The 24,204-nt window shown below is 35.1% G+C and overlaps 2 protein-coding genes and 1 long non-coding RNA gene across 3 annotated transcripts; 2 read left to right on the forward strand and 1 right to left on the reverse strand.

Annotated features, from left to right (window-relative positions):
- Positions 1 to 500: 500 nt before the first annotated feature.
- On the reverse strand, positions 501 to 8,836 carry LOC126808414 (proteasome subunit beta type-1). Its single transcript, XM_050533115.2, has 6 exons — positions 8,641 to 8,836; positions 6,576 to 6,683; positions 5,808 to 5,889; positions 5,173 to 5,302; positions 4,420 to 4,526; positions 501 to 805 (listed from the first exon to the last, which is right to left on the reverse strand). Exons 1-6 carry the CDS (start codon positions 8,718 to 8,720, stop codon positions 620 to 622), a joined length of 693 nt encoding a protein of 230 aa, XP_050389072.1. The 5' UTR covers positions 8,721 to 8,836; the 3' UTR covers positions 501 to 619.
- LOC126808423 (uncharacterized) lies at positions 8,827 to 10,082 on the forward strand. The gene is made up of 3 exons (XR_007674632.1): positions 8,827 to 9,121; positions 9,319 to 9,386; positions 10,025 to 10,082. It is a non-coding gene; the product is annotated as an uncharacterized LOC126808423 (long non-coding RNA).
- Positions 10,083 to 13,250: 3,168 nt separating this feature from the next.
- LOC126808404 (phospholipid phosphatase 1) lies at positions 13,251 to 23,736 on the forward strand. The gene is made up of 6 exons (XM_050533094.2): positions 13,251 to 13,487; positions 17,286 to 17,437; positions 17,962 to 18,257; positions 18,664 to 18,721; positions 19,213 to 19,389; positions 23,259 to 23,736. Exons 1-6 carry the CDS (start codon positions 13,427 to 13,429, stop codon positions 23,346 to 23,348), a joined length of 834 nt encoding a protein of 277 aa, XP_050389051.1. The 5' UTR covers positions 13,251 to 13,426; the 3' UTR covers positions 23,349 to 23,736.
- Positions 23,737 to 24,204: the final 468 nt, after the last annotated feature.

The following is a 24,204-nucleotide window of genomic DNA, read 5'->3' on the forward strand; positions in this document are numbered from 1 at the left end:
AACTTGAACTGGAAAAACAAATTAAAATTGTTATTTTCATCTTTGTTAGAAAATGCCGCGCTTTTCAAATGTAGAACGTCTACGTGCTATAGGTAGGCTCTATGCTGGTCAGTCTGTGGTCACTGTTGCAAGAGCCTTTAATTGTTCACGCCAGACAATAATTAATCTTAGAATGAGAGTGCTTCAAACTGGAACTATTGCCGACCGCCCAAGGGCGGGGGCGCCACGTGTGACGTCACTCCAGGAAGATCAAGCAATACGATTACGTCATCTTAGAAACAGATTTGTCACTGCAACCTCCACAAGTAGAGAGTAAACAACCGTCTCAAATTCTGCATATAAGTTGTTTCTAAATTGAAAATTAGATTTTACAGACAAAGGAGATTTGTCACTGCAACCTCCACAAGTAGAGAGTAAACAACCGTCTCAAATTCTGCATATAAGTTGTTTCTAAATTGAAAATTAGATTTTACAGACAAAGGCCTAGATTTATAAACAGATTTTGATATTAATAATATTTATTATATACAGTGAAATGTCTTAACAAATACATATATAGCTAATGGTTTGAATATCTGCACCAATGTTTAATGACCAAGATGACTGGATGATTTGAATTTTAATCTTTACGCAATGGAAATTGTTCTGTTTTTACACCATCTTTTGTGACAACCTGGACTATAATGGCATCCCCTGTGTATATGTCTCTTTCAGCTGCTGAGATAAACACATCTTTAACCAAGGCTACAGCTTTTTCTTTGCTAAGGGGGACAACCGTGGCACCTTCTTGATTTTTAAAACCAATCTACAAAGTAATAATTCAGATATATATATACGGCAGGATAATATACAGGGAGAGAGAGAGAAATGGGGTTTAACGCCCAGTCGACACAAACTTACAAGGTCATTTTGGGACTAACATATGGTTTAATTTTATTTCAATAATTCGCTTGCGCGTAGGGGTCTTTAGCAGTGGGAGGAAACCGGAGGACCCAGAGAAAACCCACGAGGTTGGACAGGCGACCCTACTCCTTGTCACGTACAACCAGGGATTCGGTCCTCCCACTGCTAAAGACCCATACGCGCAAGCGAATTGTTGAAATAAAATTGAACCATATGTTAGTCCAGAAATGACCTAGTTCGTGTCGAGTGGACGTTAAACCCCATTTCTCTCTCACCCAACTAAACATCTTGGAATTGAACTTGTTCAATCCCACTATACCGGTCAGGTAAACACAGAAATTTGATATAATAATAGCAGCTAAATTACGGCGACGTGAAGTTAGCTTGTTGTTCGCTGTTCGTTGTTCGGTATTCGCGAATAACGAACACCGAGCTTGTTTGTTGTTCGTTATTTACCAGATATGGAATTAGCAATATAATAAAGACACGAGCTGGTTTGTTGTTCAGTATTCGCGAATAACGAACACCGAGCTGGTTTGTTGTTCGTTATTCACCAGATATGGAATTAGTAATATAATAAAGACACTTTTAGAGAGATTATGCCGAGAGTGGGTTTTTATTAGCCTAATTGGTTCATAAATCTTCAAAGTCTTGGGAAATAGTTTCTAACAACCTGTCCGTCTACTCGAACAACGAGCAGTTTCATATTGGTGAATAACGAACAACGAGCTGGTTTGTTGTTCGGTATTCACCAGAAATGGAATTAGTAATATAATAAAGGGGCTTTTATAGAGAATACGCCGAGATTGAGGTTTTATTAGCCTAATTGGTTCATAAATCTTCAAAGTCTTGTGAAAAAGATTCTAAAAACCTCTCTTTATACCTGAACAACAAGTCGTTTCATATTGGCGAATAACGAACAACGAGCTGGTTTGTTGTTGGGTATTCGCGAATAACGAACAACGAGCTGGTTTGTTGTTCGTTATTCACCAGATATAGAATTAGTAATATTATAAAGGCACTTTTAGAGAGATTATGCCGCGAGTGGGTTTTTATTAGCCTAATTGGATTATAGAACTTCAAAGTCTTGGGAAATAGATCTAACAACCCATCTTTCTACCCGAACAACGAGCAGTTTGTTGTTCGTTATTCACCAGATATAGAATTAGTTATATAATAAAGACACATTTAGAGAGATTATGCCGAGAGTGGGTTTTTATTAGCCTAATTGGTTCATAAATATTCTAAGTCTTGGGAAAAATATTCTAACAACCTCTCTTTATACCCGAACAACGAGTTGTTTCATATTGGTGAATAACGAACAACGAGCTGGTTTGTTGTTGGGTATTCACGAATAACGAACTGGTTTGTTGTTCGGTATTCACCAGATATGGAATTAGTAATATAATAAAGACACTTTTAGAGAGATTGAGCCGAGAGTGGGGATTTTTTTAGCCTAATTGGTTCATAAATCTTCAAAGTCTTGGGAAAAAGATTCTAACAAGCTGTCGTTCTACTCGAACACCAAGTAGTTTCATATTGGTGAATAACGAACAACGAGCTGGTTTGTTGTTCGGTATTCACCAGATATGGAATTAGTAATATAATAAAGGGACTTTTATAGAGAATACGTCGGGAGTGGGTTTTTATTAGCCTAATTGGTTCATAAATATTCTAAGTCTTGGGAAAAAGATTCTAACAACCTCTCTTTCTACCCGAACAACGAGCTGTATCATATTGGCGAATAACGAACAACGAGCCAGTTTGTTAGAATATTTATTCCCAAGACTTTGAAGATTTATGCACCAATTAGGCTAATAAAAACCCACTTCCGGCGTATTCTCTCTAAAAGTGCCTTTATTATATTACTAATGCCATATCTGGTAAATAACGAACAACAAACCAGCTCATTGTTCGTTATTCGCGAATACCGAACAACAAACAACAAGCTAACTTCACGTCGCCCTAAATTACATCACCACACTGCAGTTATCAAGGCTTATAGAACTTTGGTCGGTCTATATTCCATACAGGGCTCGAAATTCGTTTTTTCGATCGAAGGCCAACTTTGGCTTACGATAGGCCAAAGTGCAACCTTGATCCAAGGCCAAAAATTGAAAATCCAAGGCCAATTTTTATGTCATGAATTATATTATCAGCTTATTTAGAAGGTTTTAATAGGTCGATCATATGTAAATCTGTTTATTGTAGATCTTGTTTCTCAGTCAAAATGTTGTTACAGGCCTGCCTATCACATCACGTTCAATATTTGTATTACTTTTACAAAAATAATGCAGAAAATTCTTATCGTACCGTTTTTAGTACAATTTTTTTATTCTAAAAAAATATTTAAAAAATCGGCATGTAGCCATATTGAGAGTTGAAAGTATTGCTATATCATCGGCAGAGCTGGGTAAAATATCGATAGTATCGATAAGATATGCCAAAAAGCACTATCGAGTACCGGTATCGTTCTCTTCGTCTATTTTTCGTGCATGCGTAGGAGTCGACTCGATGTTTTCTGTGACTTAATCCATTGTATATATATAATAATACCATAGCCTACATCGGTCACTTTATATTTACTTCAAAGTCTCAATCTCAATTTAGCTTTTTAAAAAAAATGTTAAAATAAATTCACCCACATTTAAACAATACTTTAGTTTGAAACAATTATCGCCATATCATAGAATTCACTAAATTGGAGATACCCGGATGTGTAAATAATTCAGAGTTTTTCCCCTTTCAGAATTCGTCTGCTCATTATTTATAAATGACATAGCAATGATGGATGACAAAAACATTTGTATTTCTTCTTTCGGAATCAAAGCTGTATTTTTTTAATAATAATAAACAATTTACGAATTCGAGATAACAAGCTCTTTAGGCTATTACATTTTCTTTAGTTTTTGCACACGAATCGACAACGATTTCAACTTGGATTTGTCCACCATGTTGGTATTTGTCGCGCTCACGTACGCAATGTTTTGAATCGACTCGTGCTCATTTTATTTTGGTTCCTGCACATACATAGGCCTATCAATGGTATTTCGTCATTCGGAACCAAGGCTACATTATTTAAACAATTTATACGTAATATGAGACAGTTTATTATTAATTAGACGAACAAAAACATCGTATGGTTTGACTTTAAAACACGTAATCCATTCTTCATTACGATCGTGAAAATAAGATTGTTTCGATACCGATTATCGATAGTAAAAATAACTCTCGATACCCAGCACTAATCGGCAACCATACATGGCCGTGGATAGTTAAAAATCGGCCACGAATCTGCGGCCAAATTCTTAAATTCGAAGGGCGAGGCCGCCGGCAGTGTCGAGCCCTGATTCCATACATGCCACTCTATTACAATTCTGCCAATACAATCAGAATCTTCTGCTCTCTTATTTGGGCAACCCATCACTTAGAGAGTTACTTTGATTTAAACCTTTGACATACATTTTGAGACTCTTGTAAGGCCATACCCAACTGATACAAATAACTGAGCTGTACCTGATTATCCAGTAAAGGCTGTAACATTGAACTAGCTGAACCACCAGCTCTGTAAGCTTCTCTTTCATACGATCCTACAGGATCAAAGCTATAAACACATCCTTTACCTGTAAAAATCAATACTTATTAATCCTGTTGTCTTTTTAACATAATATTGTTACAGTGAAAATCAAAATGCCCCCAGTGGTTCACTAAACCGAGTTGTTTCCCTTTATTCAAAACCATTTGAATTCTTCTTGTTTTAATTTTTGGGGGATAACCCTTTCCAAAGGCAAAGGATTTATAGAAACTTTATGACACATAAAAATAGTAAACGGTTCAGGTCAGTAAAAATAGCCACAACATTGCAGAATCAGAAATGAAACGAAATGGGGTTTAATGTCCTAATGTTCTGCTCTGCCTGAGCTAATGAAGACGGGCATATGCCATACAGTGTGCTATGAGTGAAATTTTGCCCGGCCAGCGGCACTATGGCCTACTCTTATATCGAATTCCAACTGCCAAGTGATCTTTTACGGGCACGCCAATGTGTACACAGGACTTCGGTTTTCCGTCTCATCCAAATGACTAAACAGCTAACAAGGGGAATCCAATGCAGGAAAATCCCAATGCAGGGATCGAACATGTGACCTTCAGGCTAGCGAGCCAGCGTCTTACCCACTCAGCCACCGTGGCCCCTATTTCAGAATCCTATTCACCATCTAGGGTAAAACTTAACAACAATGATATTATGGGCCTTGGCCAATTACTTACCTTCATCGTCTATACCACCAATAATATTATAAACATAATAAGGAAAAAATCTTTTATAATATAACATAGTAGATAACATGGCAGCTATTGATGATGTACTCATCTTCTTATTATGGCTATGTTCAAACATCTGAAGAAAAGAAATTCAAAGAAATTTTTAAATAATAATGACCAATTTATTAGATTAAAACTGCATGTTTTGTTAAAAGACCAATTGACCTTTGTGAACGTATAGCAACAACATACTGTATGTTGAGGTTATTAATCCACAAAACTTTGGAATCACTTTGTTAACATATCTTCTCTTAGTTTTCTGGAGATAATAGCATGCACAAAACTCATACAGCTGTCTTGAGGAGACTGTTATATATATCTCTAACGACAGAAATAGCCAATCAACAAAAAATGTTTCACCAATGAATATTCATATGCATGCATAACAGTCAGTAATTAACACATCATTGATGTTGACATGGATGATGATGGCCTACTTTCTAAAAAATAAAGTAAGATTCATAGTGGTACAAGTATGTGGTCTGATGCACTAGATATTGTGTGTTGCCTGTGGAGAGAAACATATATTTTGGAATATCTACTAATAGTACATGGTGTATTTATAAGCCTGTAGTACATACTTTTAGTCTAGCTCCAATTACTTTTGTTAATGTTAAGACATCTCCATGGAAACCACAACTACCTAAAACAGTCTTGTCACTTCTGTAATATAAAAAATAATATCAAATATCAATAAACGACTGTCTATAATCATGATGGATTCATTAACCCAAAACCATGTTTTACTCCATGCAAAGACTATTATTATAAATTAATTAACAATATTATTGCTACCTGGACCCTGTTTCTCGAAATCTTAACTAAAGACAAATCCAAATTTTAGTAGATACTTCAATTTTGATTGGCTAAGCACTAAAATCAATCTAATATTATCCAATCAAATTACTAAAATTTGGATTTTTATCTTAGTTAAAATTTTGTGAAACAGACCCCTGGTATTTAAAGATACATTATGTAAGATTCAGATAAGGAACTAACCGTCAAAATAGATAATGCGAAATGAATATATTGAAAATTTCATTCAAATTACTTTATTCTGAGCGAAGTTATCAATGTTTATACAACGTAGTTTTGAAAAGATGTGTGCATTGATTGTTTATTATTGTAACCACGGTGCTGGATATTTGAGTCTTAGCCTCGCTTCTCCTTATTTAATTTAACAGTTCTAATCTACTTAAAATCAGAGCCATCCGATGGCATTGAGAGTTGATTATGGTCTAGTCATGTTAATAAATGTCTAATTTAATAACTCATATAACATTTATGGCCTAAAAAAAACCTGCAATAGGCAGATCTAGCTCTTGAATAATGCCTCTTTAAAAACTTACAATTTATATGTTTTTGGTGTGTCCCGAGAATGGATTGAGAAGCCTTCACTTAGTCGGGTATCAGAAGCAACAACAGCGAAATCTTCACCAGCTACAGCTAATACAGTCCTACAAATAAAAATATAGATGTGCATACAATAGGATATTCATAAGCTTAATAATAATTAAAGCGATAGTGAAAAACAAAAATGCAGACAAAAGTAGTCTGTAGATACTACATGTACAACTACAGGTAGCAGTATTGTCAATTTGTCAGTCATATCACTGATGTTTTTATTGGGCTTGGAGTAACTTTATTCACCTAAAACACAAGTTTCTGTCCACTTTTTTAATACATGTATATGAAATATGAGTACCGCATATGTTATTTACCAGTGTCCGGTACAGTACATCATGTATTTCTAGTTGTAGATTAAGATAAATAAATGACATTAAAACACATGCAATTTTACGCTTGTGACCTGCAGTGACATGCGGACAATGAATGTGCTTGGCTCTTTGTGAGAAAAAAGATTTATGCGAAATGATATAAATCTTGTGATATTGACTGCATATTAGTGTACGGCACCTCTACCTCTGATAACAAGCTTTAAGCTACAAAAAGAGGGTACCAGGAATATTAAAATTTATTTGATTGACATTAGGTTACCTTAGTGGGTAGCCTACTACTACTAGTTAGGGGACCTAACTTATACTACCTCCTAGGCGACCTTCAGTTATCGTGATTTCTTGACTATGGTCGAACTAACTGAATCCGAATTTCATTTAGTCTGGACCATAGTCCGGAAATACTGAACCATGGTATTGTGGCATGGTCGGAGTAGTTCCAAGATGGCAGTGTCGATGAATGAGAGAGAGAGAGAGAAATGGGGTTTAACGTCCGCTCGACACAACCTAGGTCATTTCGGGACTAACATATGGTTTAATTTTATTTCAATAATTCGCTTGCGCGTAGGGTAGGGGTCTTTAGCAGTGGGAGGAAACCGGAGGACCCGGAAAAAACCCATGAGGTTGGACAAGCGACCCTACTCCTTGCCACGTACAACCGGGGATTCGAAACCACGCCAGTCGACTCAATGACAGACTTTATGATACAACGCGCGCACGCTAACCATTCAGCCATCCAACCCCCCGCGGTGTCTATGAAACGAAAGCGTAAAATATGTAGAAAGAATCTATTTTTGTTATGTATATGTTTTCAAGAAAGCTTGAATGAATTTTAAATGGTTGCTACTTCTATGAGCAGATATTTTTTGTCTCGTATGTTATGTCTGAATCTATGCAAGTCTAAAAATTACGCATTATTTCAATATTTGCGCTATGCAAAAAGTAAAGTCAAGTTACAAGGAATTTTGTCGTCTCTAAAATTAATTTGAGTCGCGCAAATTTAACTTCATGAAAGTATTATTTGTTTATTAAACTATATAACACAGCGATTAATTATCGTCCATGGAGAGATGTATAGACCTTCCTTGAGGTTAAGGGGTTTTTTTTCAGGGTTATGGTTAAGGTCTAAAGCAGAGTAAAATGACATCACCATGTCTCTGGGGACAGCCATCTTTGAACAGACGATGGCCCGGACCATTCACGTTCGGTTTCAAGTTCCGACCACTAGTCGTGAAAAAATTATAACCGAAGGTCGCCCTATTGGTTGGGTCCTGTTCCAGGTCCAGGATACGAATGTAAGAGAGCCTGTGTGTGTTCGTAACTTTACGTCTGTTTCGCACAGGTTGAACCTGATCACATTTTAATGGATAGTTAACCCTTTTTTAACTTTAAACTTTTAAAATATTGGACAATACCTGCAATTTTGATAGATATAAGTCATAAGACTCTATAATAGGCTATAAATTAATAAGACCTATATCCGAAAACATTGTAGATCTGATCAAGTAGATCTACCGTCTTATTTATAACTTATAGTTTTATAGACGGTAAACAGACAACTCGGACCAAAGACCGTTCGGACCATGACCAGTAGTAATAACAGAAGACCACTCAGACCAAGATAGAACTCTTGTCTAATAATAATTTATATTATAAGGCCTATTTCAAAGGTGTTTACCCTCCATTGAAAGCATAGGGACTGAAGTGAACTTGTTTCGGTCCATTATTTCCATAAAGTTCATTCATATGTGAATCCATTTCTCTGTTTCAAAGCCAATCAGTTTTGTGTCTACGGTTCCTGCGAATTTTCAGAAGATAAACAAAACCACGATGAGATTGCCGTTTTCTGTAATGGAGGATGAAATCTCGCTGTAAATCACGTGACCAATCATTGAAAATGTTAATTGCCTAATTACCAGACAAAGAAACGCCACTTATTGATGATGGGGACTAATTTTTTAATGATCCGGATTTGTATTATGGATTGTCAATCCCTGAGACGCAAAAAAATCGGTTATTGAAAGTTGGAATCTCGTGAAACACGCGAGTTGCATTTTGCGGGAGCATCAAGTCGAAAATGGTAATGTTTGTCGTCAATTTTGTGGTTTTTATGGATTTATTATCAGTGACACATATTTTAAATTGAACATTTACTAAAAGTAAATACCATTTTTCAATAAAAATGACTAAATTGATGAGTTGGGAGATATATCTAGGGGGTTTAATCATATTTTTCTCTCACCACTGATATTTGTTTTAACGTGATTTCTAAATGGAGTTACCTCCCCTTAATCACCTGAAGAGACTGAACCCAAGTGCGTGTGTAAAAAACGTTTATTTTCTGGTTATTTTTCAGTTATTTTATTCCTTTTTCAAGTCTTTGGTTGGGAAAGAAGTTGTCGTGGAGTTGAAGAATGATTTGAGGTTTGTTCTTGTAGCAGGGATGTAAATATGTGCTGTGCTGTCACTGCTCTGTGACTTTGTTGTTTTGTATCTGGCTCTGCCTGGGGATAGCTACATACCGCATGAGAAAGTAGATAAAAACGTTTAGACAAATCTGATATGTTTCTTTCGTTTTTAGCAACAATTTGATATTAATAATTTCCCCGTGCAAATTCATTTTGTTTATTAATGCCTGTAACGTCTTTAAAATAAAATAATGATATATATATATATATATATATATATATGTACATGTACCGGTACGCCTTCCCGTCCCATACTGCAAAAATTGTTGGTTAATCAAGCATTTTTTTTTTATCAGACTTTCGACATATTATTAGTATGCCAAGATTGTACACTCCGGGAATTTAAATATATCCTACTGACTTGGGTGATTGCCATTGGCTCACTAAACAGTTGGTGTAATGTCTGGGAATGCAGGAGCATCCTGTCACATTTTGTTATGCTATACCATTATGGATTAAGCCTACCATAGCTAAATAAATTTCAACTGCCTACACTAAGCCTATGTATCTTGTGCATTGATTTGCAGATTTGTCTAAAATTTTGCATGTAATCTGATTTTATAAATTTATTAAATATTGTTTTAATGTTTTCAGTATATGTGGAACCTTGCATTCTGTGGATCAGTTTTTGAATATCAAATTAACAGATATTAATGTTACAGATCCAGATAAGTATCCACACATGGTAAGTCAAGCAAATAACGACTATATATAAAGGGACATTATGGAAGATTAGATAAAGCTGAAAATTTCAATCAAATTGCTCCACTTTGAAACGAGATATTAGCTTTGAATTTTAGGCCTCGATCATCATTACTATCCATTTTCACATTTAATTATTTTTCCAAAAATATATTCCAATCTGCTAAATATTGCAGGCTAGCGATGACATCGAGAGTTGATTATGGTCTGGATAAGTTAATTAATGTCTAATTAATAGTTTAGATAACATTTAAGGCCTAAACAAAGACCTGCAAGAGGCATATTTAGATCTTGCATAATGTATGATTAACTTTTGATATATGGGTTTTAAAAAAAGAGGTAATGGTATATTTATTGGAGTTGCTGTTCCATGGTGAATATATATTCTGAAATGGCTGCTTTATTCATATTGCTTTCATTCAATTATTAATTTATTTGTTTTGCAGTTATCAGTAAAGAATTGTTTTATTAGGGGATCTGTAGTGCGGTATGTCCAGTTACCAGCTGATGAATGTGACACACAACTATTACAAGATGCAGCTCGTAAAGAATCTGCCCAGAATAAAAACCGATAATATTGTTTTTGTCGAATATGAACTTTTATTAAACATCATATTTCTGAAGCTGACTAGAATTTAACTCTGAATGGATTATGGAAAATAAAGACTATTGCTTAAACTTAGTCAGCATTTTGGGAATATGGCTCTAATACTAATAGTTGAAAAAGAGAAGGCTTCCTTGCATGTTTTGCTTTCTACATACATTGGGGCTTCACTGTCATGTTGGAATCCGATGACTACCATAAAATTGTTAAAACAATTTTACTATGTGCCATGCTGAACCCCATGCCCAGCATTGGACAGAAATCTGCCTTATTATGAATCATGTTACTGTGAGATCCCAGTGTGTGTTTTAGCCTACATGTAATTGGTCTTCAGAGAGCTGTGTTCAGGCAATTTTCATTTCATTAAATTGTCAGCATCATAAATTCTTTATACCCGAAATCATAGAAAAGCGGTCAAGTTCTTGAAAACTTAATTCAAATCAATGTTAAAGGAGCAGTCCTAGATTTCACAGGACACGGTAAATATAAGTGGGTTAAGTATGCAATGTTTTATAGATTTGTTTAACATGGGTATGTAACTCATTTAAGGAATTTCACAAAGACTTGATAGTAGCAATGATCGTTTGCAACTACAATAAGTGCAAGGGTACAAATATTGTTAGCCAGGCATATATATTGCAGAATTTGTATTCTTTGGAAAAGTATTCCAGAGCTTGAGATTGTTGCATAGGACTAGAAATTAGAATACAAGTGTCTAATGGTCTTTCACACATAATTAACCAATTTACTAAGACTCCTCCTTTAATCATAGTTAGGATTACTTTTAAGAAGGCCATTAATTCATAATGACATCATTTAATCATCAAAAATAAAATCTTCTTTTTTTCGACAATTTAAGTTTTCAAGAAATGTGTTTCTAAAATTGTTTTATTTCTTGGAGGAATCTTGAAATGGGTTTATGGAATTCCATAAGTAATTCTTTGTCCATGTATTATAATTTATTACTGATAGATCCTCAGTTACATACATATATGTATACAATAAACTTATTTTACTTTATTTGCCCTTGTTCATATTGATAATGGAAGTACTACACCTTTTAGATGAAAGTCATTCTGACGAAATACTAAAGAGACATGATAAAATAACTTCAGGATGTCACCATGGGAAACATTCTGAACATAAGAGACACGATACCTGCAGAGAAAGATAATGTTTCCGAGCGATAGTTACGTATGCATGGGAAATACACCGGATCAAAAATGCCATCCATGCCAAAATTCACTGACTAAAAGCCACCTAGAGAAAAAGTCTAACAAACCCAAATCATTGTGACAAACGTTCAGTAAACAAAGACCAGCCTTACAGATAGGCCATTTTGACAAAAACTACAAGACAAATATGTGGTTTAGCCATTGCACAATTCTGACCATAACAAAAAATCCCAATGAAAATATGTGTAGACTTTCCACGATGTGGGCGCCCACGGGTATGTCGTGTTTTTATATGGAACTTTCTGTAATGTTGTGGCCAATAGACATCATTATCGCTGACTTTCAAATAAAATTTCTTAATACCCAAATATTGAATTACATTGAAAATACTGCCGACAGCGCACTACAACATGGTTGGAATTAAAACCGCGATTGACATCCGCATGCGACGTAATACGTTTAGAAATAATACAGATATCTGAAAGATATTGATGATTTTAAGGATATTTTTCATTTTATTTTTCATTTCGGCTAATAATACAATAACCTATTATTGTCTTAAAGAACATTACCAGAATTTGACCAGCTGCCGACATTAATTTTCATACTTAACCTAACAGTTTCTTATTTTTCTTGCAACTCTGGTTTGGATTTCGGGATTTGATGCATGCACAATTTTCTTATTTGATTAGTTCAATTAAGCAATATTTCATTTATCTATTCGCGAAGACCGAATAGCCAAACAACTAGAATAATCATGAGACAATGGAGATAATAGTCATGGCGAAAATTTTATGGTAAGAGCGACCACTAGTATTCTCGACAAGCCAATCGGATTTTTGGGTAATATCCGTGGATAAATCTTAAAAATTTTAAGGACCCTACCAAATGGGTGTTTTAAAAAAAAACGTTTTACAAAACTGCACAATATTACAGCAATGGGCGGTTATGCTTAATTCGACTTGCTTTTATCCCCCCAAATACTGAACTCCCATTTTAACTCATACCCCCGAAAGTATTCATGGGTTAGGATTAAAGTTATCAACGTGAACGATACAAATATCAACGTGAACGATACAGATGTTCATGTCACAAAATCATCTGTTGAAATATAGTTGACGAAAAAAGGGAGTCGGATCAAACATAATCGCCCAGTTATGTTCAAAATATATTTTATTTTCTCAAAAACAGAAATTCTTTCCCCATTAAAAGTATACGACTGTAAGAAATCTTTAAACGGCTGTTAAAAAACCCCAACACAAATGTATTAAATTAAAATGTGTTAATATACGTAGGCTTATATAAATAGAACGGAAGTTTTAATTAAAATATTGTAAATGTCACTCTCACCTGAGAACCTAGGATATGAGATTACATATAATAGATAACACTGTGTATATTTTGTTTAGTTGGTAATATAGGTTACACGGCTTTTAATAGTTACGACTTCGCCAGTGTCTTCAGTTTTTAAGCTACAGTTAATACAAGAACGCAATCTATCTATTCTCCCCCAAGATGAACAGCACGAAACTCTGTCTATTACAGAATTTCTCTAATTATGTCTTATTTATAATAGGTAAGTTGCTACTGTATAATTCTTTAAAATTTTTAAAATGAACGTATTCATAATCTAATTATAATATGTAATACACGAGGAAGCTACATTGTAACCTAGTTTAATCTACAATAATTGTGTGTTTTAGCCCTGATTGTATAGGCCTATCTATGTGCTTTCGACTGTATATTGTTATTTTTACAGTTAAAATATGGATTTAATTAAAATGGCTACACCATTTTGTTTCTGGCCAAAACGAATTTATTTGTTAATTGTATTTGATTTGTTATGCTGATTTATTTTATGGGATGACAAGTCTGTCTTCGTGTAAAATTTTACGTCTATCTCAGTGTTGAGATTTAACAGATTGTGTGTTCCAATCTCGACACAGAAAACCTAAAATTAGTCAACAAGCAGACCCCGCTTACTCATCTGAAACAAACTGAATCAAAATAACACACCTGATCCAAACTTTATTTTGACCAATAATCAAAGAAGTTTAGTTCCTTAAGTTTTATGTGTTGATTTGTTTTTGAAAGTGGAGATCTGTCCATAGGTCTACAGAAAGACCCAATTTTGAGATGTGTATGCTCTCACTGTATCCACAGAAATGAATTTTAATCCAATGAATTAACACCCCAGATTAACGGATTATTTATTACCTTTCAAAGATCTATTTGTATCCAGTCTTATCAACATTTTATTAGCTCTGTGAAAACATAAATATTGTAAGTATTGTCCAGGTGTGCTTGAAACACATGGTCAAAATTGGGATGAAAAAGCTTGCTAAAGGAGAACAAGAGATTTTTTAAAGATTTACTTCCTCCATTTTACCACCCAACAATTGGGCAGGGGACCAGATAACAACTCAATTTAAGAAGAAGCGTATAAAATCATTAAGCAACATTATTGTACTACAGCTCTCACGATAATCAGAATTTCAAATGTTTTCTTAGCTTCTTATGTAGCTCTAAATAAAGACAAACAAATCTAACAAAACACATTCACATAGAAAATTGTACACTCTACTTATTTGAACAGTTGTTTTGGTATGTTTTTACTTTAATTGTAGAAAAACAAACTCACCAAATTTGGCTGAATTGATTAAAAACTCTGAAGACATTTTAGATCTGATAGGATCTTTCGATGAGAAATTTATAGGTAGCTGGGTAAATTTCTCATTTTGGCCCCAAGATAACATGTTCAGGGAATCAATGATTTTGGGGTGATTTAGATTATAAAGAAGGAAATGGTGTGGAGAAGAATGTTGCTGGAAATGCTGACAAAGGGGGATTTAGGAGCAAAATGCTTGTGTGTTGAAAAACGTTTTATTAAACAGAAAATGGCGTCCTCTTTAAATTACAACCACGAGTAGCATCTGTTCATTACCTATTGGTCTAAACTTCTTCCTGTTGATACAAGTTTAGAAAAAAAATATTTATCAGAACAAGTAAATGTTTATTGGATTTTGAAACATATGTTACGACCTGAAATAATTATGACATAAAACTCCGTTTTATGTATTCTAACAGGATGTACCAACAGCCATAAATATTATTGTTTTAAATATAAAACCTCAAGGTGAATTCAATCCCTCAGGCGAAAATCCTCCAACCTGTATTTTCAAATGTTCTATGTGTTTTTTTAATTGTTTCTATTAGTAGCCTCTGTATTATATTACCCTAGAGCTTTGGGCGCTTCTATTTACAGATTTTCATAATTCACCATTTGATAGGTTAAAATTATTTGTTTTAAAGTTACATGGTATATCACTCTCACCCAGAAAGCAGGTCCGGTGGAGTTGGGGTGGGGTGGGGTGGGGTGGGGAGGGTGGCGCAAGTATACATAATCCATTCTGTATGTTATTGCACGCAAGTAACTATTCGGAGATACAATGACGTAACTGGAAGGGGCCCCATTTTAACATAGAAGTGAAACTTCTAGAATGTAGACTTTCAGAAAAAAAACCCTGCTATACTCTATACTGATCCCCCAGCTGCGAGAGTCGGGATTAGTTAGTTAGGTGAACAGTCGATCATTATTTCAAGCCCATCTCACTTCCGTTGTATCTATAGATTAGGTAATTAAAAAACAACGGGATAGGGATGAAAATTGTTGCCTCTCTAGACGGTCCACAATCTTGGTATTAGGCCTACATGCTTTTACAAATTTGCGTAAAGTGGATCGGCCATTTGACGGAAAATTTCGGTCCGATTTTCAGGAAATTCGGACTCACCCATAATTATGTTGTAACGGTGATATATTTGAATATTTGGGATATAAACATATTTTTTAAGTTTCATCAAAATCGGATGAAAATTCTGACCTCTAGATGGTCCATAACCTTGGTATTACATGCCATTTTGTCGGGTAGTTTCGGAGAGAGAGAGAGAGAGAGAGAGGGGGGGGAGGTAACGTCCACTCGACACTAGGTCATTTCCGGACTAACATATGCTTTAATTTTATTTCCATAATTCGTTTGTGCGTAGAGGTCTTTAGCAGAGGGAGGAAACCGGTGCTAATGATGCTAACCATTCAGCCATCCCCCCCCCCCCCGGGTAGTTTCGGTCCGATTTTCACGAAATTTAAACTCAATCATTATTATGATCTAACGGGAATATTTAAACAGTTTTTGAAATCAAATGAATACTGAGACCTCTAGGGAGTCCAGAAGTTCAAATGTGATTTTTCGTACAATCAGGGGCCATAATACAGGAATATTCACAGGAACCGAGATCTTTGGGTTATAAACATGCGTTGTAAGTTTCATCAGAATCGAATAAAATTCATTGACCTATAGTGTTTAGTTCGGAGGTTGTTAGAGACGGCAAGCACAGCCCCCCCCCCCCCCTTCCATGCCTTCCATGTGGTTTCATTGAGTTTTAATCTGTTACTGGGTATTAAGTCAAGAAAGTATGCCACGCAACTTTGGGGAGACCACACGCGAGTAAAATCGTATACATACAAGGTATACTGACTATACTTTCGAAGACGATTGCATATTGTGAATCCATTAATATGAATGTCCTTTTATAAAAAAAATACCCCTTTCAATGCGGGATGTTTGTTTTCTGTATGTGATTAAATAGCGTACTAACGTTAAATGTGTCTTGGTATTTGGCTAATAGAAAATCATGTATAGTTTACCGATTTTAACACAAACATGGTTTTATGAAATATTCTTTGGGTAAAGATAGGGTAGCTTACACAAAATGTAATAGTTACCGTCGTCCTGGTTTAACTATTAGGCGAAATAAGCATGGACACCACAAAGGTTTATTCAGTGTCGGATTTTACCATGGTCTAACTCCAAATGATTCAACTGAATCAGGAACTACGAAATAATGACAAAAAAACCACACACACTCTCTCTCTCTCTCTCTCTCTCTCGTGCCAAACATACCTATCTATACACCATACTGACATACAATCACCAGAATATGGCCAATTTTTACTGTTGATGCGATGGCCCCATAGTGACATTTTCAGCCAGGTGCCCCCTGCAAGTTTAATCCGACTCTGGTTAATGGCACGGGGCGAAATTATAAGGTGTACTTTTCTGCTTTCATGGTTTCTATATCACGAAATCTATATCATTCTTTTTATTCTATAAAAGCATATACTATTCAGCCGACTATTTTTACGACGAAGTTTGGGCTCAAGAACTGTTTATACCACAGGGATTAAACCCCAACTTGCTTACTGTTATATCATAATATATGTCGAAGGTATATTAGCCCACCTCTTTCGAAATTGTTACATATACGCCATTCGTGAGCAATTTGTTCGCACAAGGATTTTTTGTTTTGTTTGTTTCAGTTTTTATGGGATCTGGTGTATTATACTTGTTTGTGGATCCACACCAACGAGGATTTTTCTGTAATGACGACTCCATTAAATATCCGTTTAAAATATCCACTATCAGTACACCGGTCCTGTACACCATCGCCGCTATTCTACCTATTATAGCTGTAAGTTATAGTTTATACTAGCTATACATGCATTATTGATATTTTACCCCTTATACTAACTTTATACTATATCTCATATATATCACTTCTGTTAATTTACGCTATAATCTCTTAAATATATGTTATGCCATAGTTGCTATTCTAGCTATCGCTGCTGTCAGCCCCCGTCATAGCCGCTTATTCCAACAATTCACACCATAGCCACTATTTCAAATATCACTGCTGGCTGTAGCCCCGCTGTCCGGGCAAAATTTCCCTCATTGCACACTGTATGCCAGTCTTAGCCCAGTCGGTACAGAAAAGTAGGACGTTAAATTTCATTTCATCGCTTTAGTTTACATCGTAGCCGCTATTCCAACCATCACTTAGGTTTTATTTCACCAGTTTTGAAATAGTCGTACAGTTGGAAGGATTTTTTTCTATGCAGAACTTGAAGTAAAATAAATCGTGTCCGAGGCATGACGGGCTTTTCTAAACATCTAATTTTACTTTCATTTATTTATGATGTACTTTTACATTCACAGATGTGTATAGGAGAAATAATCCATACCCTGTCTATAATAAATGAAAGAGAAGCTGTGGGTAGCATGAAATTGTCAAGATCTAGATTGATCTGCGAACAGATCTCTCACCTATGCGTTACCTTCTTATTTGGTTTGGCCGTAACACAGTTTACATCAGACATAACGAAATATTCTATCGGACGATTACGACCACATTTCCTAGACGTTTGTAAGCCTATGGATTATAATTGTACTGGAAATTATGTTGATGTGTTTAAATGTGGCGCAGGTACAGATTCTGGTATTAAACAATCAAGGTAGGCATGCTTATATCTGTATACCACAAAGATATATTTCTAAATATTACGCATTTAGCTAATGTGGGCTCCATTCCATTCAGTGTGGGTTTCTTCAGCTCCATTCTAAATCACCGTCATCATTAGAGAAACTAGATTTTCTTGATGTCAGAAACTTTTTCCAAATTCTCATACAATTTCCTTTGATTTAAAGGGTTTTTCGGTTTAAATAGATATCTTACACCTGCATACGGATTACATCTATTGAATTGTGTCGTGGAAGTAAGTCGGGTTTGTACTGAAATTATCAGAGTCTACATCATTGTCTCATTTTACTGACATATATCTTTGTTAATCATAAGAATATCTCAACTGCCAATATATTTACAAATTAGATCAGTAATAAAATAATATATGACATTTACAGATTATCCTTCCCATCTGGTCACGCTGCAATGTCTATGTATGGTATGGCATATCTTGTGGTGAGTATTTATTCATAATATTTCAAAGTAACAGCAAAGTGTGTTAAATAGTATAGAGTAATTTTATTCTTATTTGGTGATTTTATAGGATGCCATATTTATTTCTAATTAAGTTGCAATTGCTTTAAGTCTGACTATGTCATTACTTCGACTGGTAAGACTTATTTTTTATCTGAGAATGAGTATAATAATGAAAATACATATATAGACACAATTAAATTAATAAATTAATAATGTTATGTATTGCAAACTGTCAACAACCATTTGGCCATGTGAATATTAATTAGCTTGGTGTGGTATAGGCTAAAACAGCGTTATTTTTCCCGGTGGTTTGAATATATTTTCCAATCAATTGGCATGTCGTTAGGATCTCGACTGTCGAAAATGTCTAAATATATTAAATGTATATATTTACATTTTAATTTAAACAAAATAACAGGATTGAAATGTTAATTATTTATTCATTAATTGTATATAATGTTATTTTACAGTTATATTTACAGCAGAGATTACATGTACCCACCGTTTGGTTAATTAAACCATTTTTACAGATTCTGTGTTTATATCTTACATTATACTGTGGATTAACCAGAATCTTTGACTATTGGCATCATCCTGCAGATGTTCTAACTGGTTTTATATTAGGATTCTTGGTGGCATTTATAATGGTAAGGTTTTTGGTACAAGCAAAAGCGCGTTGTATTTATGTGTGAAAAAACAACACGGTTGCTCAAAAGCAGTAGCAAGGTAAACCCATATCTACGCAATAAATATAGGCCAATCGATCCTAAGAGGTATTCCAACTCAAAGTTTGTAAATACAAAGGCATGCAATTGTAAGCGAACAAAGTAGTATCTAGTGGCATGTAGAGGGACGTTTAGCAATGCCCAGTACCAACTCCATGATTGTTATATCACTATTAAAATTAAATAGGACAGCTTGCACAACAAAGTAAACAGCGATAATTTAAAAATTACAAATATTGTTTGCCAATCAACGAAACATACGCCCACATAGAGCAGGAGCCCAGGGGGTTAACCTAGCTGAAAAGTGGACCAATTTTCTCCTATATGGTATCAATGTATGTATATCTGGTATCATCAGAATGTAAGTCTGCCGGGTTTCTGGTGGTGGGTGTGGTATTCCACGCCCAAAATGCCATGCCCCCCAACTAGTCTAGATTAGCTCAAAAGTGTACCACATGAAAATCGCACAGCAATGTACCGTACATCTTCAGGTATTACAAAAACACTCTGGCAGACATTTCTAGTGGTGCTGAAATCTGTACCACCTAAAACAGCTTTGGAGTTTTTCAGTACCACCACAGGAATCATGAATGACTACTGCCAGACAGTTTGTGCGGTGGGTTGCCCCTAACAGACACGCCCAAAATAGCACGACCCCCAACTAGGATAGATAAGTCGGCACTGTTCCTGTGGTCCAATAAATTAAAAATTATGCCAGGATGCGTAGAACACTAATACCTAGCACATATGGAAGGGGCAGTAAACTGCGGTTGTAGGAACAATTTTATTTTTCAAAAACGCATTTTTAGCCCCATAAAATGTTTTTTGCCCCAAAATCAATTTCTTGCAATCGCAGTTAATCCCCTTTTCCATACGTGCTAGGTATTAGTATCCTACGCATCCTGGCTAAAAATCAAATTTTTTAGAACACAGGAACAGTGCCTATGAAGCTAGCCTAGTTGGAGGCGTGGCATTTTGGGGCGTGTCTGTTAGGGGTAGCCCCCCGCACAAACTGTTTGGCAGTGGCCATTCATGACTCCTGTGGTGGTACTCAACAACTCCAAAGCTGTTTTAGGTGGTACAGATTTCAGCTAATCTAGCCTAGCTTTGGTCTAAATATTAGATAACTCTTGTCAGGGATACTCCACCACTACAAATGTCTGGCAATTACATAGCTCTGTCTGGGGTACCCCACCACTAGAAATGTCTGTCAGAGTGTTTTTGTAATACCTGAAGATGTACGGTACACTGCAGTAAGATTTTCGTGTGGTACACTTTTGAGCTAATCTAGCCTAGTTGGGGATCATGGCATTTAGGGCGTGGAATACCACACCCACCACCAGAAACCCGGCAGACTTACATTCTGATGATACCAGATATACATACATTGATACCATATAGGAGAAAATTGGTACACTTTTCAGCTAGGTTGACCCCCTGGGCTCCCGGTCTAACAGTAGCTAATTGGGCCGAGTGGTAAACAAGGGTTAGCATATATATTCTTTTGTAGGTAATTGGGGGCATTTACAAGACAATTTCATACAGATCAGATTATAATTTTCGTCGTTTAAGGTTTTACAAGGTTCTATAAACTAAAACAAGGGCCATAACTCTGGAAGTAATTTACAGAAACTGTTGAAATTCAACAAACTTTTTCATTTTACCATGGACCATGTATTATAAGGTCCATGATTTTACTAATTTAAATAATGCATATAAATTTCATACAGATCGGATGAAAACGTTTGTGTCATTCGAACGTTCACAAGGGTCAACAAAGTAAAACAAGAGCCATAACTCTATAATTGATGGAAATTACTCCAATTCAACAAGCTTCTTTATTTCACTAATTCAATTGATGCATGTAAATTTCATATATATCGGACGATAACATTCGTCATTCGAGCATTTACAAGGTTCAAGAAAGTGAAACTAGGGTCATAACTTAGAAGTAATTACTGGAAATTGTTGGAATTCAAAAGGCTTCTTCGTTTCTTAATTTAAAGGATGCACATAAATTTCAGACAGATCTGATGATAAATTTCATCATTCGAGCGTTCACAAGGTTCAATAAAGTTAAACAAGGGTGATAACTCTAAATGTAATTATTGGAAATTGCTGAAATTCAATTTCACTAATTCAAATGATGCATATAAGTTTTATACAGATCGGATGATAACTTACGTCACTCGAGTGTTCACAAGGTTACACAAAGTTAAACAAGAGCCATAACTCTAAAAGTAATTATTATAAATTGCTGAAATTCAATGGGCTTCTTCGTTTCAATAATTTAAATGGTGCATATAAGTTTCATACAGATCGGATGATAACTTTCGTCATTCGAGTGTTCACAAGGTTCAACATAGTGAAACAAGGGTAATAACTCGAGACTTAATTAACGGAAATTGCTGAAATTCAATAGGCTTCTTCGTTTCACTAATTTAAATGATGCACTTAAACATACATTTTGCAAGAGCCTGAAATGTCATCTAAATTATTAATTAGACATTAATTAACTTATCCAGACCATAATCACAACTCTCGATGGCATCGCTAGCCTGCGATCTTTAGTGGATTATGATCCGATTTACTGCATAACTTTCCTTCACGATTTAATGATTAAATGGATAATCGTGACTATGATTTTTGTCGTACCGACTTTAGTAATGATGATCGAGGCAAGGCGGAAATTCTCGGTTTATAGTGGATCAATTTGACTGAAATTTTCAGCAAATTGCCTTTACATTATCTAGTTTTTAACTATTATAGTGAGAATTACCAACTCGTTATCTAATCTCCCATAATGTATCTTTAAATTTCATACTGATCGGATAATATCTTTTGTCGTTGAGGCGTCCACAAGGTTTAACAAAGTGAAACAAAGGTCACAACTCCAGAAGAAAATAACATAAATTATTGACATTAAATACACTTCTTCATCTCACTGATGTGAACCACATATATCAGCTTCAGAACAATCAGATGATAAATGTAGTCTGTAGAGTGTTCACAAGAAAATGTGGACTACGGACGGACAGGAGGCGACAGTAATAGCCTAGATACCCAGGACCAGCCCTCCCCCTCTCCAGGTCACTGCATGGTTGTATCAGATGTTTCGACACAAGTACGCATACCCCGACTCCCTCCATTATGCACCAAATGGTTAAATCTATTCAAATCCACAAATCATTGATTCCAATCCAGTTCTTCGTTTCAAACAGGTCCACCATTTATGTGCCAGTATAATACAGACATAAAGTGAATGAAGAATATTCAAAACCTTGCATGTTTACACCCAAATAACATATTTGAGATCTGAAGTGCCCAAATAAAGACATTTGATGAAAATCGATTAATCGAGGTTGTATTATTGTTTGATTTGGACAGCTTTTGGTAAATTGTGCTACCCCGAAAAATTATTAAAAATAATTGTGAAAATATCATTCTCTGTTCATATCCTGTACCACATTCTATGTCTTGTTTTTGTCCTCAAATGCGTGCGCTTCCGCTTGTCAGTTGTGCAGGACAGAGGACCTAGCAAGGCACAGCATCTAGTCGTTCGGATGGGACGAACATTGAGGACGCGAGTACAACATGGTGTGCATGCCACGTAAAAGAAACCTTGACAGTTGAAATTCAATAGCGGTCGGAGAAAAATTTCCCTCATAGCAAAGTGTATGGCAAGTGTCCAGTTGGTCTTGAAAAGTAGGACATTAAACCTCATTTCATGCATTTGATCTTTTATGAATAAACCAATATAAATATAATATGTATACATTTCTGTATTTCAGGTAGCAAAAGTAAATAATTTCTTTGCTGTCCAAGAAATATTACCAGCATCAGATAGGGAGAGAAGAGCATCGTCTGTGAAAATTATATAACCATGGGCATGCCTCCCGTTTAAACAGGGGGAAATCACAAAATCAAATTAAGGACTAGATTTTCTTGGCTATCAACTGTGGAGCATCTTGATCTAATTTGCATGGGATTTCTCACCAGTGTCGTACAACCCTGCATTTACTTACTTGACGTATTATAGAATCTTGTGTTTTTTCCATATTAAACATCCCCTTCATAATTAATACACTTTCTGTTACATGAGGATTATATTTTTCATTGAAAATACCAAAGTAGAACATACATTTGTTAGCTATATCGTTTCTATTAAATGGATAACTGAACCGTCTGTTTTTCATTTGCAGTTTTCAAACATGATTGGATAAGCAAAAAAAAGGATTTTACTCTTACCATAACAACATTGATATGAAATACAAATACCAACTGTTCTTAAAAATTTCAAAATGTTGTTCAAAAGACCTACATTTATTTTGTTACATATTTAAAATCGATTTTATACTGTTTATAATATACCTACATGTATATTAAAATTTAAATGATGTAAATTGAAAGCGATGACCATCAAATTTTTGGTGCTGGTAAGATGTATTTCCCAGTATAACTGATCTTTTCAGTTTTGTATACTACACATATATATATATTTTAACATATCTAACTATATAGTTCACAATATCTATATTGTGACAGCAGAATTGATCTATTTATGTGCCATAATAATTGTATAATATTTTTAATATATTTAATATTTAATGTATAATAAATTTGTTTGTACAAATACATTACTTTTTGACAATACTAATTACTATTATATCTTCTAAATAAAGTGTAAAATCACCCAGTTTGGTTTCAGAAACCCATCCATAATGTATTTCTATAATA

The sequence above is a fragment of the Patella vulgata genome, chromosome 1, assembly GCF_932274485.2.
Source record: "Patella vulgata chromosome 1, xgPatVulg1.2, whole genome shotgun sequence".
NCBI classification, from domain to species: Eukaryota; Metazoa; Mollusca; class Gastropoda; family Patellidae; genus Patella; species Patella vulgata.